Here is a 16418-nt window from a genome sequence, read left to right as displayed (position 1 = left end):
ATAATGCTGGGCCTTGGTCCAGTTAGACTGTCTCGCAGAGCCTCAATTAAATCTATGGCTAGTGGTATAGTTAACCGAAATAACATTCGAAAAGATTTTTCCGGCAGTTCGAACGCTTGAGTATCATCTCTAAAAACTCTTTCCCTATTTAAATCTCTTCTTTCCTCAATTTTAGCAGTCCGCAACGAAAGGATAAACAACACGGATGAAGCCATTTTGAATTTTGGCGAGGAAAAAAGCGACAAAACTTTTTATAACGCTCGCGATAAAGCTATAACGCTAACAATCGGATGGCGATACGGTATCCCCGACATTTGGCGTTATGATAACGCGTGATATCGTAACGCTGACACGTGAATCGCATTTTTAAAAAATTAACGCAAAGTGATATCATAACGCAAGTTTTCTTGCGTTAAAGTCTTAACGCATGCCTGCTGAATCGCACCCTTTGAAGGTATCATTTGCACACCTTTTAGAGAATTATGCTTTATAAACCCATTTCTACAGCATTGGTTTAAGCTAATGGTGTTTTTAAAATATCGAACTATTTTCGTACTATTTCAGCACCTTGTCAAGGTTTACAAATAGTGTACATTGTTTTAACACCATTTTGGCACTATTTAGATATCACAATTTTTTACAGTGTGGGCTATGCTTAAACTCTAGCTGTTTATTCGCCAACAATATTAGCGAAAATGAATCGGATCTCCATTTCGATTGAAATGGTTCCACCGGTTCTTTCTCACATTTTTACCTCTCCGAGTGACGTTTGTCTGCACACACTGGCTTCTAATCACCACCATCCTCTGCTCTTTGTCCATCCCACATGGACCCCAGTCTGTACACACTAGCTTCTACACAGCACCATCTTCTGGTCTTTGTCCATCCCACTTGGACACCAGTTTATACATACTGGTTTCTAATCACCACCATCTACTGATCTTCCGTCCATTCCACATAGACACCAATCGGTCACATTGGCTTCTCCTCCATCATCATCTTTGGTTTCTGGTTTTAAGACATACGCGGGCGAGCAGCTAGGGTTACTAGAAACGTCTTGCCTCCCAAAGGTGGGTTGTCTACCAAAGGTTTTCGCAATTGCGGTTATTCTTACTTTTAACCAGTGTTTCCACTCGAAGGTTAGGATTTTCGCCCATTTTAGGTGCAAAAGTGCTGTTTTTCGCCCCATCTGTAGTAGATTTTCGCCGCAAAAAATCCCATAATTTTTTTCTCTTTTTATTGGTCCAACCACAGCCCACTCTATATGGTTAGGCTGCAAACGCTATGTAAAAGCCCAGATCAGCAATTTGCGCTTTTAATTTTCACATCTCATTTAAATTTCAAGAAATATGAACCAAATTTTTAAAATAAGGGTCAAAAAATGGTGTTCCTCCCATAGACGATCATATTAAAAGCTGACTCCTTTTATTTTTCGAGCTAAAAAGCCGAAAATTCCTGATACGCGCATTTACATAGGAAAAATTGTTTGAAGGGGCTTTTATAGCGCGATGGAGTTGGCTGTGCTTGAGAGAAACACAAAGCGTAGCCAAGTTGAGCCAAATCGATCACGCTTGTTGCATCCCATTATAATTTAAGACCGCCAAGCAATGGCACCAAATTCACCAATCACTACCACCTATGTGAGCCTAATCAGACCCTGAGCCCATAGCCTACTAGATATTATAAAAACTGAGCAAAAATGTGTGATGAAAAGAACTGAACCATAAAAAAAATCTAAATAAAGTTTTCGCCGCTTTTTTCGCCGTTTTAAACGGTTTTCGCCGCATTTTCAATATTTTGGTGCTCAGAGACTAGATTTTCGCCGAAAACGGACTTTTTCGCCGCAAAGTGGAAACACTGCTTTTAACTGTAATTCGACAGCCTTATATACTACCTAGTTGTGTAGGGCGAAACAAAGGGCTATGTTGCACTTGAAACGTCTATATTAGCGAAGATACAAATGATAGTAGAATTAACGTTTCCTTAAATGATTTACCTAGAATAGCAATACATAATTGACGATTAAAATAATAAATATCAATTATATTTATCAAATTATTTAAGTAAAACCTGTGTTAACTAAAGTATTAGTGTATAGTTTTATCCTGTTGCGAGTTTACATTACTTGAGGTTACGACACAACAAATGGCGACGGAGGCGAGATACGACTAGCTTCGTCCTACGGCAACTTTACGCACCTTACGGCTACATTTCAAACCCAATTACCTCATCGTTTCGACTAAATACCGGAGTAAACATGCCTTCTATCGGAAACTTCCAGTCATTTGACGAATCATCCGAACCATGGTCCGTCTACCTCGAAAGATTGAAAATCACTGAGGAAGCAAAGGCTAAAGCCACTTTCCTTACTCTGATTGGAAGCAAAGCATATCTTCTTCTCCGGAACCTACTTACGCCGGACAAACCAAATACTAAGGGTGGGGTGGGGTGGGGTGGGGTGGGGTGGGGTGGGGTGGCGTGGCGGTTAGCGCTTTCGCCTCGCAGCAAGAGGATCTCGGGTTCGATCCCGGACTGTGGCACTGGGTGAAAAATCTGGGAAGAAATCCTTCTGCGTAGAGTTTGCAAGTTCTCTCCCCGCTTGTTAAAGGAGTTTTCCTCCGCGGTCTAACCCGGTTTCTCCTTTCCATCAAAACTTGCAGAGGTTAACGGTAATAGCATGAGTGAATAATATGTTAGCTCCCTATAAGTTACTCAGCCTCCATAGGCGTAATGTATCCAGCAATTTCTTCCCATTTCGCCCGCGCCGGAAAAAAATCCGAATGTTGCGCTCTCTCTTGTCGAAAAAAAATCCCGCTCGTACGGCTCCTCGACTTCGAGTCGTCGGCTGCTTTTTCACCAAGGGAGTGTTTTAGTCGTGAATGTTTATGTTTTAACAATTTAACATTAAATCGTGGCGTTTGTGTCAGTACTGAGACAAAAAATCAGGAACTCAATGCAATTTACCGATATTGATCAAGAATGCTAAATATAAGAGTTGTTATTGTGACTGGAAACCAGAAAATTATACAACTGAGCTAAATCCAATCCACTGATCTCTTAACTGTTTTCTTAACCGAGAACTTAGATAGCTGAACTTAGATATGAACTAAGACCTTGGCCGACTTGAAGACAGCTCTCAATGACCATTTTTCACCAGCCCCTTTTGAGATAGTGGAACGCCTGAACTTTTCCAAAAGGAACCGATTACCCGGAGAGTCCGTTGCAGTATACGTCTACGAATTAAAGCGCTTAGCACAACATTGCAATTTCGGCGTCATTTTGGACACCAGCATCAGAGACAGATTAGTAGCAGGGATTCAAGACGAAACGACTCAAGCTCGACTCCTATCGGAACCTACTCCACTTGCCTTAACCAAAGCCATTGCCATAGCTACGCTCATTGAAACTACAATGAAAAACATGCATCAGATTAACTCCAACCCTCATGATCCAGTTACGGAACCTACGGTCCACAAGTTCAGCCATCGACGACGTCCAAAACGCAAGGGAAAGGCAACGCAGGCATCAGAACCTTCAACTTCACTACCGAAAGGCACTTGCTATAGATGCGGCCACACAGAGCACAAGGCGAACACGTGTCGTTACATGCGCGCAGTTTGTTCAAACTGCAAGAAGACAGGCCACCTGGCAAAGGTGTGCTTAAGCTCTAGGCATACAAGCACGACGCAAAATACACCTTTACACAATAAGGTAAACGAACTAACCAGCCTGGATGACCCACCAGTACCTGCTGGCGCTAGGAACAATGAGTACGACCTGTTCCACATTCAAAGCCTTGGAGGAACACCAGACCCATACATAGTTCAGTTCAACATAACGACAAATGCCTTGACATGGAGATTGATTCAGGAGCAGCGTATTCCTTGATTTCCTTCCAAACCTACTCACCGAAATACCAAGGGACGACCATGCCAGACTTGCACGATCCGGACATAACTCTCCGAACGTACTATGGAGGAAAAGTCGATCTGAAAGGCAGTATCGACATCTACGCAAGCTACAATGGTGTTACAAGAAGATTACCACTTCTCGTCGTTGCGCACGAGGGAACCAGACTATGTGGACGAAATTGGATCAAGGCATTTGACATAAATTTCAACAACTCTACAACATGCATCAAGACGCTGGCGAATGTACCCATACCAACAAGACTCGACGAAATTTTACGCAAGTATCATGCACTATTTTCGCCCGGGTTGGGTTTAATTCGCAAAACACAAGTCCACCTGCACAAGAAACCGGATGTCCAACCACGTTTCTTCAAGCCGCGTCCAATACCATTCGCCTACAGGGAGAAGGTCTATGCAGAATTGGACAGACTGCAAACGCTTGGGATCATTGAACCAGTCACGATTTCCGATTGGGCAGCTCCAATAGTTCCAGTCATCAAGCCAAATGGTTCAATATGGATATGCGGAGATTTCAAATTAACGGCGAATAAAGCCACTTCTACCGAACAATACCCACTGCCAAAAATCAGCGAACTGTTTGCCAACCTCAACGGGGGCAGACCTTTACCAAACTAGATCTACGCGACGCATATAATCAATTACAATTGGATCCCGAATCTAGAGATTTACTTGTCATCAACACCCCAAAGGGACTTTTTCGATATACAAGGCTGTATTTCAACGTCAGATGGAGAAGATCCTAAACGGAATAGACAATATAGCGATTTTTCAAGGCGATCTCTTAATCACAGGCCGAACGGAAGTAGAGCACATCAACAATCTTCACACTACACTAGCAAGACTATCGGATGCAGGCGTCAAACTACGCAAGGAGAAATGTCACTTCATGGTCGACTCAGTGGAGTACTTGGGACACATCCTTGACAGGAACGGGCTGCAACCCACATCGAAAAAAAATACAACCCATTCTCGCAGCACCCATACCATCTAACCTAACTGAACTCGTTCATTGGATTAATCACATATTATTCAAAATTTATTCCCAACATCTCCACCTTATTGGCACCGCTGTACGACCTAACCAAGACATCCACTGAATGGCACTGGAACCAAGAGGCCGACGACGCATTCAAGAAAGCTAAAGACGTTCTTGCATCAGCAAAAGTACTCACGCACTACGATCCATTGAAAAGCATCACCCACCGGTGTGGGAGCTGTGCTCTCGCATATCCAACCGGACGGATCCGAACGACCAATAGCGTTCGCTTCACACACATTGAGTAAAGCAGAAGTCAACTACAGCCACATTGAAAAAGAAGCCTTGGCTGTCTTATTCGGCGTCACCAAGTTTCGGGAATACGTTCTGGGACGAAACTTTACGATCCTCACCGACCATAACCCTCTAACTTCGTTATTTTCTTCAAGTAAACAAATACCCGGCACTGCATCAGGACGAATCCAAAGATGGGCCGTTACCTTGGCGGCGTATGACTATGAAATCAAGTTCAGATCCGGCGTCAAGAACGGAAATGCCGACGCGATGAGCCGTCTTCCACTGCCTCATGAAACCGATCAAAGCATTCAACCAGTAGAATACGTCTTGTCAATAGCAACCTTAAACAAGGGACCAATATCCGCCCAGGACATTCGTCATGAGCTACGTCAAAATAAAGACACGTCACAACTACTGAGATACATCAAAGAAGGATGGCCCAAGGACAAAGATGTACCCGATGAACTGAAGACCTTTTTCACGAGAAAGGAGGAACTCACCCTAAACGAGTAAATCATACTTTGGGACAATAGGGTTTTCATTCCGGAACGCCATCGCCGCACGGTTCTCAACGAATTGCATGGAAGTCACATGGGTATAACAAAAACGAAACGCCTTGCCCGTGCTACGGTATGGTGGCCGAACATCGATAAAGACGTGGAGGACCTAATTGCCACCTGCAACAGTTGTCAGCAATTTGCAAGCATGCCTCATTAACAGACATCCAGTTGGCCTGCAACAAAATTTCCAATGGAACGCGTACACATTGATTATGTGGGTCCATTGGACAACAAAATGGTATTCATTTTCGTGGACACCTATTCAAATTGGATAGAAGCGTACCCGACGAACGATTTTAGTTCAAAAACAAGTATACATGTACTAGAAGAACATCTTTTCGAGATTTGGCCTTCCAAAGTGTCCCGTGAGCGACAATGGTACCAGCTTCACCAGCGAGGAGTTCCAAGAATTTATGAAGGCTCATGGAATGCATCACCTGACTACTGCGCCCTACCATCCGAGATCCAACGGTAACGCGGAAAAAGCCATCAGAACAGTGAAGAAAGGCCTGGCAACCATCCAACTGGATTCACTTCAGTCAAGGTTAAATAAAACGCTGTTTCATCACAGACGACGCCTTAATGACGAGGGAAAATCACCATCAGAACTGTTCCTGAAAAGACAAATACGAAGCCGTCTGGACTGTCTTAGACCCGAATCCATGCACATATCCAACGAAACCAAGCCATCGAAGCCAATCAATAGTTCCTACAGTCCAGGGGACCAAGTCTGAATAAGAAACTTCGAATCTAGCATAATTACCTACTATCGGTAATCTAGCTTAAATACCTATAATCGGTAATCTAGCTTAATTACCTATTTCGGTAATCTAGCTTAATTACCTATTTCGGTAATCTAGCTTAATTACATATAATCAATAATCTAGCTTAATTACATATAATCGGTAATCTAGCTTAATTACGTGCTATCGGTAATCTAGCTTAATTACCTGCAATCGTTTATCTAGCTTAATTAACTGCAATCGTTAATCTAGCTTAAATATCTGTATTCGTCAATCTAGGTTAATTACCTGCAATCGTTTATCTAGCTTAATTAACTGCAATCGTTTATCTAGCTTAATTAACTGCAATCGTTAATCTAGCTTAAATATCTGTATTCGTCAATCTAGGTTAATTACCTGTAATCGGTAATCTTATTGAATCTCCTTTAATTGTTACTTTCCCTACGTATTGAGGACGACATCAGTTTCGAAATTATCAGCAAAATCGGTTAATTATCACAAAAGTTATTTGTTAATTCTAATTCCTTCCTTAAAATTGTTTTATATATCAATATCATTAAGTTTGTGCAACAAAAGAGAGTAAAATCAGATAAACGTCCGCGGTATAACAGCGTAAGTGCAAGAGTGGCTTTCTCCTCGGCTTGATCCACGGTAAAACGCCGTAAGTCCAACAGTGTGACATTTAGGGTGCAACAACGTAAGTCAAAGCATAATTAAAAAACATGAAATATAGCACTTAAACTTAATTTTTCACTAAAACCTTAAATTTGTTCCTGGAAAAAGGTTTATATTTCGATATAAAACCGTTCCCAAACGTAACAAACGAATATTTCATTTCAAAAGGGTGGCGACCAAATGGCTAAATTTGAGAAAAACTCCATGTTATTTCTATGGGAAAATTCAACTTTTTCACCAAAAGGGCTGATTAATTTTATGGAAATGAAAACCACCCTTAGCAACTTTATTTTTTAAAAAATAAACTCATGGGTGGATCTTTTTGAAATTTTAACCACATATTAAGGGCCCGAATTGTAGTTCTGTGGAATTTTTTCGAAACAATTAATTAATACAAAAAAACTACATCCAAACAAAAAACCCTCCGTATACATTAAGAGCAGTATTGAAGTCTCATCTAAGAGAGCTACCGCTCTCCTAGAATAATTATGTAAGATAGTGATGGTTAAGAAGTTCTTTAAAGAACGATTTGACACCTTCAAGGTACCTTAAATGTGCTTTAAGTCTGTCTGAAGGTTCAAAAAGTTTATATCTAAATCGGATGTAAAGTAATGTGGTGTTCATTATGGTACATCTAGACATATTTTAGAGAACATTGAGATAGTCTGATATAATAAGGGTCTCTGGTTGGACCAGACAACACATCTGGTATCCGAGCTGCAGTTAAAAGCACAAGCTCAGATGGAAGGGTTGATTTAGCCGACAAACACCTCTAAATCAACTCTAATCTACGTAGAGATGGTCAACCTAGTCTAAAGTTGATTTTATGATTGATGTGAATGACTTCAATTCAAACACACCTTTTATCAGGGCACTAATGAAAGGCTCTTGGAAGAATACGAGCGAAGATTAGAAAACCTTCACGAAAACAGGGGACTACGTTCATTTTCCGTTTTCAACAAAGGAAACTCGGTCATTTTGGGCTTGCTTTCTACTTTGGAATTACTTTGTCATGAGTCGTACACTTTGGGAAAACCTTTACATTACGGAAAAAATACATTCTTACCTTCTTTTGCATACTTTTTGATGTCAACTAACGCAACCACTTTCATGAAAAACGTCATAAACATAAGGTAAAATATTCTGCTAGTTTAAAAGAGATATAAACCTTTTATTTCGTTTGGCTCTCCGAAACCTTTACTGCACTTCAAGTCTAAATGAAAATAAAAAATAATTTTTGTTTCTATTGAACCTTTTAAGAGCTTGAATATTTACTGTCATTTCGCATAAAGTTGGCCTAGTCAAGTTTTGGATAACATAAACTCGAGCAGAAACGAGAATGTGGAGCGCCAACTGCCCCAAGTACATATAATAATTTTGGGCGTTCTCGAACGAAACAAAGCTTAAGTTTTTATTCTGGTTTTATAATACATTTTACAAAGAAAAGTGAAAGAAAACTTTCGCTGGTAGATATTGTTTTCTCTGGTGAAAACGCCGCGTAAACAGCGTCAAAAAACGTCGTACTTGAAATATTCGCAAACCAGTGCGTAGAGCTCGGCGTTTTCTATCCATTATCCACTAATTAGTGGATAACCGATTATTTATATTGAAAGTTGTGGACATAATACGATTTAACATTAAGTTAAATGGATAAATTTCGAGTGAAGATAAACTGACGTGGATAATGGATAGATAATGTCGAGCTTTAAAGTGTTAGTGCCACCTTTTTTGAAAAGTGGCAAATTTTCGTTTTAAAACATCAATTGGGTTATAATAACAGTAGATCCAAAGTAAAAAGTCTTATAGAAATTTATTCATTTTGTAATATGAAAAAGAAAATTGATATTGCACATACCTCATTAAGACGGAATAAATTATAAATATACCCCTGGTGACGTCATAAGAGGTTGACCAGCGCGAGACCGAGACAGAGACAGATTTCATTACGACAGCTAAGCCTAGTTTTCAAACATCGCGCGCGCGTCAAATTCGATCACTTTGAAAGCACCACCTATCAATAAAAAATTAGGACTTGCGGAGTCGCGCGTGCCGCGTGCTCACGCGCGCTCGAATCGTGACGTCACCAGGGGTATATGGAGTACCGCGAAATTTAACTGTCAAAATAGTTTGAAAAAATTCTGCGAGTAGGTTCCGAAAGCCGGGGTTTTAATAATATTTGAAACATTATAATGCATTATATAAATAGATATTCTGAATCAGAAAGATTTGATCTTTCAGATGAGATTTTTGGTGACTCTAACACTTTAACAGTGCGGAAGAACGTTTTCACCGTAGATATTTTAATATAGGTGGTGCCATAAGTTTATCATGCCTCTAAGTACACAAATATGGGTTACAACTGGGCATCTTCCGCAGGCTAGTGTGACGTCAGAACTCGTATAGCGCTAAGATCCGAAGAGAGAAAATTTTGAAATTCCTGTCGCGGTGCAGACACCAAACGGTCCAGAAGATTACTAAATGGGTCACATGAAAAAACCCTTACAAAAATCTTCTTAAGAACTCTTAAGAAAATTCCTTGGGAAATTTCTTTGGAAATCCTTATGGCGTTCTTTAGGAAATTGGGGAATATTGGCCTCTTTTTCTTTGGAAATTGCTTTGGAAATATCTTTGGAATTTTCTTGGGAAATATCTTTGGAATTTGCTTGGGAAATATCTTTGGAATTTTCTTGGGAAATATCTTTGGAATTTTCTTGGGAAATATCTTTGGAATTTTCTTGGGAAATATCTTTGGAATTTTCTTGGGAAATATCTTTGGAATTTTCTTGGGAAATATCTTTGGAATTTTCTTGAGAAATGTCTTTGGAATTTTCTTGAGAAATGTCTTTGAAATTTACTTGGGAAATGTCTTTGGAAATTACTTGGGAAATGTCTTTGGAAATTACTTGGGAAATATCTTTGGAATTTACTTAGGAAATTTCTTTGGAATTTACTTGGGAAATGTCTTTGGAATTTACATGGGAAATGTCTTTGGAATTTACATGGGAAATAACTTTGGAATTTTCTTGGGAAATATCTTGAGAAGTGGGTAAATTAATTTAGCCACTTGAAACGAGGATAGTTCTTACACGCAGAACCATATCCCAATACAGGGAGTGTAGTGAACTTCACCCCATATAGCGAAGGAAGTTCTCGCATGCAGTGTGAAATTGCTTATAAAGTCAGACATTTAATCGACTTAAAAACATCCGTGAACGGCAGAAAGTTTTAACCTGGTGCAATTGTATGGTGTATTATGTGGGTTTTGAAGGCTTTAACGGCCAAGCAGTAGATACAGACGTTGTTGTTAAATTTAATAATGTATATTCACTAAGAGTTTTTCAAGTATCAGAAACACGTTTAACCTAATTTTCTCTACAATGTTTTCTAAAAAATATTTATTTTGGACTCTAATTACGCTCGAAATAAAGATAAAACATGCCATAAGAGATTTAAGCAAAAATTCCGACTGACAGCTTAGATTCCCTGTAAATCTAAACATAACGATTTTAATTATATACTCTTATTTTACTTTTAAAGAATTAGTGCCAGCCGGGAGTGTGGCGCACTCCTGTAAGCCAAGCTTCTGGGCGGCAAAGTTTGAGGGAATTAGACACGTGTCGGCGATCCTACCGTATAGGTGCCGACTGCCCCGTGTCCGCCGGAGGTGACTTGACCCCCACACCCCTTCCGTCACCTCCCAAGTAAACCTCATTTCCTTCCCTGCTTAAACACATACTGAACCCTGACTAATCGCATCCCTGTCGCGGACGTATGTGCCCTACTTACATTGAAACATCCACAATAGAAAAAAAATAGTTAGTGCCATAATTTTCGTCATCCACAAACTTAAAATGTGAAAAACTTTGGAAAATAAACCCTAAACCTTCTTTGGAAATTGATCTCAAGAATTCCTAAAGAATTTCGTTGGAAAATATTCCCTAGACGTTCTTTGGAAATTTATCTCTAGAAATCCTAAAGAATTTCTTTAGAAAATAATCCCAAGAAATTCTTTGGGAATTTACCTCTAGAATTCCTAAAGAATTTCTTTAGAAAATAATCCTAAGAAATTCTTTGGAAATTTATCTCTAGAATTCCTAAAGAATTTTTCAGAAAATAATCCCAAGAAATTCTTTGGAAATTTATCTCTAGAATTCCTAAAGAATTTCTTTAGAAAATAATCCCTAGACCTTCTTTGGAAATTTATCTCTAGAATTCCTAAAGAATTTCTTTAGAAAATAATCCTAAGAAATTCTTTGGAAATTTATCTCTAGAATTCCTAAAGAATTTTTTCAGAAAATAATCCCAAGAAATTCTTTGGAAATTTATCTCTAGAATTCCTAAAGAATTTCTTTAGAAAATAATCGCAAGACATTCTTTGGAAATTTATCTCTAGAATTCCTAAAGAATTTCTTTAGAAAATAATCCCAAGAAATTCTTTGGAAATTTATCTCAAGAATTCTTTAGGAAATTCCAAGGAAGTCTTTGGAAATTAATTCTTTAGAAAATGATCCCAAGGGCTCCGTAGGGTTCCAAAGAAATTCCTTTAGAACTCTTAAGAAGTTTTTTGTAAGGGAAAATCATCCAATGGAATAAAGGAGATTTTTACGTTTCGTATAGGAAGGCACTGGGGGGAACGAATTTTATTTAAACAACCCCAAAAACCCTGTCTCTCTTGTGAGATCGAGGCGGTTTCAGTTCTCAAACATTCGAAAAGGAATAAAAGAAACGCTAGACTAGGCAGTACAATTTTGTATTGAAGTTTAGATGATAAATGATACGAAGAGAGTATAGGGTTTCATTAAAAGGAGGCAGACAAACACTATTGCCATAGGAGCGGCAGCTATATCTCTACAAAGAGGCAAGATAAAAACTGTGGTGCCACGATTCGCGTGGAAACACAGGTATTTAAAAAAAGAGCTACATTGTATTTAGCACTACCAAGGGAAAGAGCTTTTACTCCCTATTATAAATTCTCTCTGCTTAAACAAACGTGTCTTTCCATATTCCACCGATGTACGTAATGCATTATTGAAATTTGCTTTAAATTCTGATTGCAGAATTCAGATTTTTTGGGAAACAGGACATCATATCCGACAGAAGTATCTAATGCATGGGAATGCTTGCTCAAAGTATATGAAGAAAGAACAAAGCATGGAATTCTCGAATACGTCCTTTCATGATATCGGCATCATGGTCATACTATTCGTGATTTTAAACATACTGTCTATTTTTATATTTTTCGCTGAAATCTGGTATTCACGGAAGAATTCAAGGGTAGAGCAAGCTCTCAGAGATATGGAACTAGATATATATTTCAGTTGAATCACGGGCGTTTATTTCCTTGTATCTGCAATGGATTGGTTCATATGCATTGACGATAGAACATATCAAAGGAGAGTGGAATGTTGAATATTTCTTCTCAAACTTTGCACATCTCACTAACTACAAACAAGGTATAAGAAATAACGTTAAATATTTCAAATATACGCGTGGGTAGCTTTCGAAATAAAAACTTGAAACATCAGTCGCCGATAGCCAAGGCATTATTTTTCAAAACTTTGAAAGATTTATAATCTGTGCAATTATTAAGATTATTTATGATACCAACAATGTCAAAACCATGAGTTTATTTCTTGATATTTTAACTTAAATGTGATCATTTTCGCGGAATTCATCACATGCATAGCCTAAGATGGAAACAGATGCGTTCAAAATTTGTCACACATCTGTCTTTCTTGGGATCGAGTTAACATTAATTGATTCGACAACACAATACAAGAAAAATTTATCTTATTCGAATCCAGTGGATCTATATGTAGTTATCGCACTTATCAACTGCAGAAATAAAAATTTCTGAATTATTCAAGCATTTTTCAAAACTCTATTTACAAATAAGGTTGGCGTGTAAACACTATCCTGTGGGAAGCCCTCACATGACCAGTTCCGTATGAGCGGATTTCATAATAGCGGTCCTCGTAACAGCAGTTCCCTAAATAGCGGTTTCCCGAAATGGCAGTTTACCCGATACAGCGGTTCTCTTAAACGCGGCGTACCGTTACAGTGGTTCTCGTAAACGCGGCGTACCGTTACAGCAGTTCTCTAAATAGCGGAAAAACACATATGCGAAAAACGATAGTTGTTTATTATGGTGTAAGCTGGCCCAGCAGGGTTATATGAACTCAATAGAACTAGGTCTGAAATGGATAATTTGGTTAGGTTAAAGTTGATTATTTCAACTAAATAGTATTAGGTCGGAACACGTTAGGTTTTGTTTCGTTGGGTTAGACTTAGGTTAGTAATATTTTGGAAATAGTGTAACAATGATACTCCTTTTCTAAAATATTGTTGTTTGTCTTCATTGACAAATAATAATATTGTTTTTCCAAAACATTACTGTTTACAATTATCTACTTCCAATATAAAATAAACTTTCTCGAATTATAATATGCCTTTTCCTTAAAAATTACTGTTTACAATTATCTACTACCGAAATAAAATAACCTTTCTCGAATTATAATACGCCTTTTCAAAAAAACTACTGTTTACAATTATCTACTTCCAAAATAAAATAACCTTTCTCGAATTATAATACGCCTTTTCAAAAAAACTACTGTTTACAATTATCTACTTCCGAAATAAAATAACCTTTCTCGAATTATAATATACCGTTTCCAAAAAGTTACTGTTTTACAATTATCTACTTCCGAAATAAAATAACCTTTCTCGAATTATAATTTACCTTTTCCAAAAAGTAACTGTTTTACAATTATCTCCCAAAATAGCAGCCGCTATTTCTAAAACAGCTAAACACCGCTGTATGCCGCTATTTCTAAAACAGCTAAACACCGCTGTATATTGGAATCGCAGTTGCTATTTCGAGAACTGCTCTACCGGGAACTGCTCATACGAGGTACACCCTATCCTGTAGTTATACAGCAACGCGTTTTGCAGTTAGCCAGTGTGACTGTTAATGCTTGTCCGATTACGGATATTGTTGTCGTCATGACAGTTGGCTCCGAGGGGGTAGCCACTACGTGAAGTAGGTGTACATTTGGTTTTGTAATATTTAAAGTATTAAAAAATATCGAAAAGTAATGTGAAATAAATTTGAAATATTGAAATATTGCACAGTATGGTGTATTAAGTGTAATACATGTTATACGAAGAGTAAACTGAGAATATAAAGAGTATGATGTAAATATTCGAAGTATTTCGCGAATCGTTACAAATATTAAGAATCTTAGTGTAATATTTTATAAAATCGAGAAGTCTCGAAGAATTTTATGTTTCCATCCCATATTATAACGGTGGGAAACAGAGAATCTCGGATTTTAGTCCAAATTCCAGAACTTTCTCACGGTAGATACCGAGCATATAGCTTTACAGAGTAGGAGAGTGGTAAGGCAAGGTTTTCGATTGGCTTAAGCTGTGATCTGACGTTTAGTTGGGGAGTTTCACCCCACCTAAACCTACACTTTAAACGCCACATATAATGGTAAAGGGATGCTTTAAAGAGAGAGGTTTAGCAAGATGCTTGATTCCTAATTTTATGTTCGGGCGCACATGATCATTAATTCCTGTGATATTTAACATCACTATAAGCTTTAGCTCGCTTGACGTAATAAAGATATGAATGCGAAATCATATCTCTATTACATAAAGTGAGCTTGAGCTTACAGACGTATTTTCGCCCTTTACTCCCTTACAAAAATCTTCTAAAGAGTTCTAAAGGAATTTATTTGGAACCCTACGGAGCCCTTGGGATCATTTTCTAAAGAAAATTTTTCCAAAGACTTCGTTGGAATTTCCCAAAGAATTCTTCAGATAAATTTCTAAAGAAGGTCTAGGGATTATTTTCTAAAGAAATTCTTTAGGAATACTAGAGATAAATTTCCAAAGAATGTCTTGGGATTATTTTCTAAAGAAATTCTTTAGAAATTCTAGACATAAATTTCCAAAGAATGTCTTGGGATTATTTTCTAAAGAAATTCTTTAGGAGTTCTAGAGATAAATTTCCTAAGAATGTCTTGGGATTATTTTCTAAAGAAATTCTTTAGGAATTCTAGACATAAATTTCCAAAGAGTGTCTTGGGATTATTTTCTAAAGAAATTCTTTAGGAGTTTTAGAGATAAATTTCCTAAGAATGTCTTGGGATTATTTTCTAAAGAAATTCTTTAGGAATTCTAGACATAAATTTCCAAAGAGTGTCTTGGGATTATTTTCTAAAGAAATTCTTTAGGAATTCTAGACATAAATTTCCTAAGAGTGTCTTGGGATTATTTTCTAAAGAAATTCTTTAGGAATTCTAGAGATAAATTTCCTAAGAATGTCTTGGGATTATTTTCTAAAGAAATTCTTTAGGAATTCTAGAGATAAGTTTCCTAAAAAGGTCTAGGGAATATTTTCCAACGAAATTCTTTAGGAATTCTTGAGATCAATTTCCAAAGAAAGTCTAGGGTTTATTTCCCAAAGAAGTTCGATAGGAATTATTGAGATAAATGTCCAATGAAGCTCTAGGGTTTAATATCCAAAGAAATTCGATAAGAATTCTAGAGATGAATTTCCAAAGAAGGTTTATTTTCCAACGAAATTGGTTAAGAATTTTAGAGATGAATTTCAAAGGGCCAGATATATTGCAATTATGCTTTTCATATAATTATCTCAAAATATTTTACCCAAATTGTTTAGCTAAAGTTTTACTAGATAGACATTAACTTGATGGTTTAAAAAAAAATAAAAACGTTTCACGAAGGCTTGTCCCGTAGCTAAGGCTCAGCAAGCGCTGAAATGGAATGTTATATTTACCTACTTTTTTTTTTTTTTTTGCCTTTAATAATCCGTGAGGTGTTGATGTAATGGATAAAATAGATTAAAAGTAAAATAAGAGTAATTAAAATCGTTATGTTTAGATTTACAGGGAGTATAAGCTGTCAGTCGGAAGTTTTGATTAATTCTCTTATGGCACGTTTTGTCTTTATTTCGAGCGTAATTAGAGCCCAAAATAAATATTTTTTTAAAAAATATTGTACAGAAAATTAGCTTAAACTCGTTTCTGATACTCAAAAAACTTTCAGTGAATATACATTATTAAATTTAACAACGTCTGTATCTACTGCTTGGCCGTTAAAGCCTCCAAAACACACTTAGTACCCCATACAATTGCACAAGGTTAAAACTTTCTGCCGTTTACGGATGTTTTAAGTCGATTAAATGTCCGACTTTATAAGCAATTTC

The 16418-nt window shown here is 37.6% G+C and overlaps 1 protein-coding gene across 1 annotated transcript; it reads left to right on the top strand.

Annotated features, from left to right (window-relative positions):
- The first annotated feature begins 4659 nt into the window (after positions 1 to 4659).
- Positions 4660 to 6499, top strand: LOC149682587 (uncharacterized). The gene is made up of 3 exons (XM_089834194.1): positions 4660 to 4810; positions 5126 to 5714; positions 6151 to 6499. The coding sequence occupies exons 1-3, from the start codon at positions 4660 to 4662 to the stop codon at positions 6497 to 6499; spliced, it is 1089 nt and encodes a 362-aa protein (XP_089690320.1).
- The last annotated feature ends 9919 nt before the right edge of the window (positions 6500 to 16418 follow it).

This window comes from Phalangium opilio, unplaced genomic scaffold (assembly GCF_054372755.1).
Source record: "Phalangium opilio isolate 3A_F unplaced genomic scaffold, DU_Popi_V2 ptg000038l_1, whole genome shotgun sequence".
NCBI lineage: Eukaryota > Metazoa > Arthropoda > Arachnida > Opiliones > Phalangiidae > Phalangium > Phalangium opilio.
The sequence above is the reverse complement of the archived record's forward strand: the minus strand, read 5'-3'. Positions and strand labels throughout refer to the sequence as shown.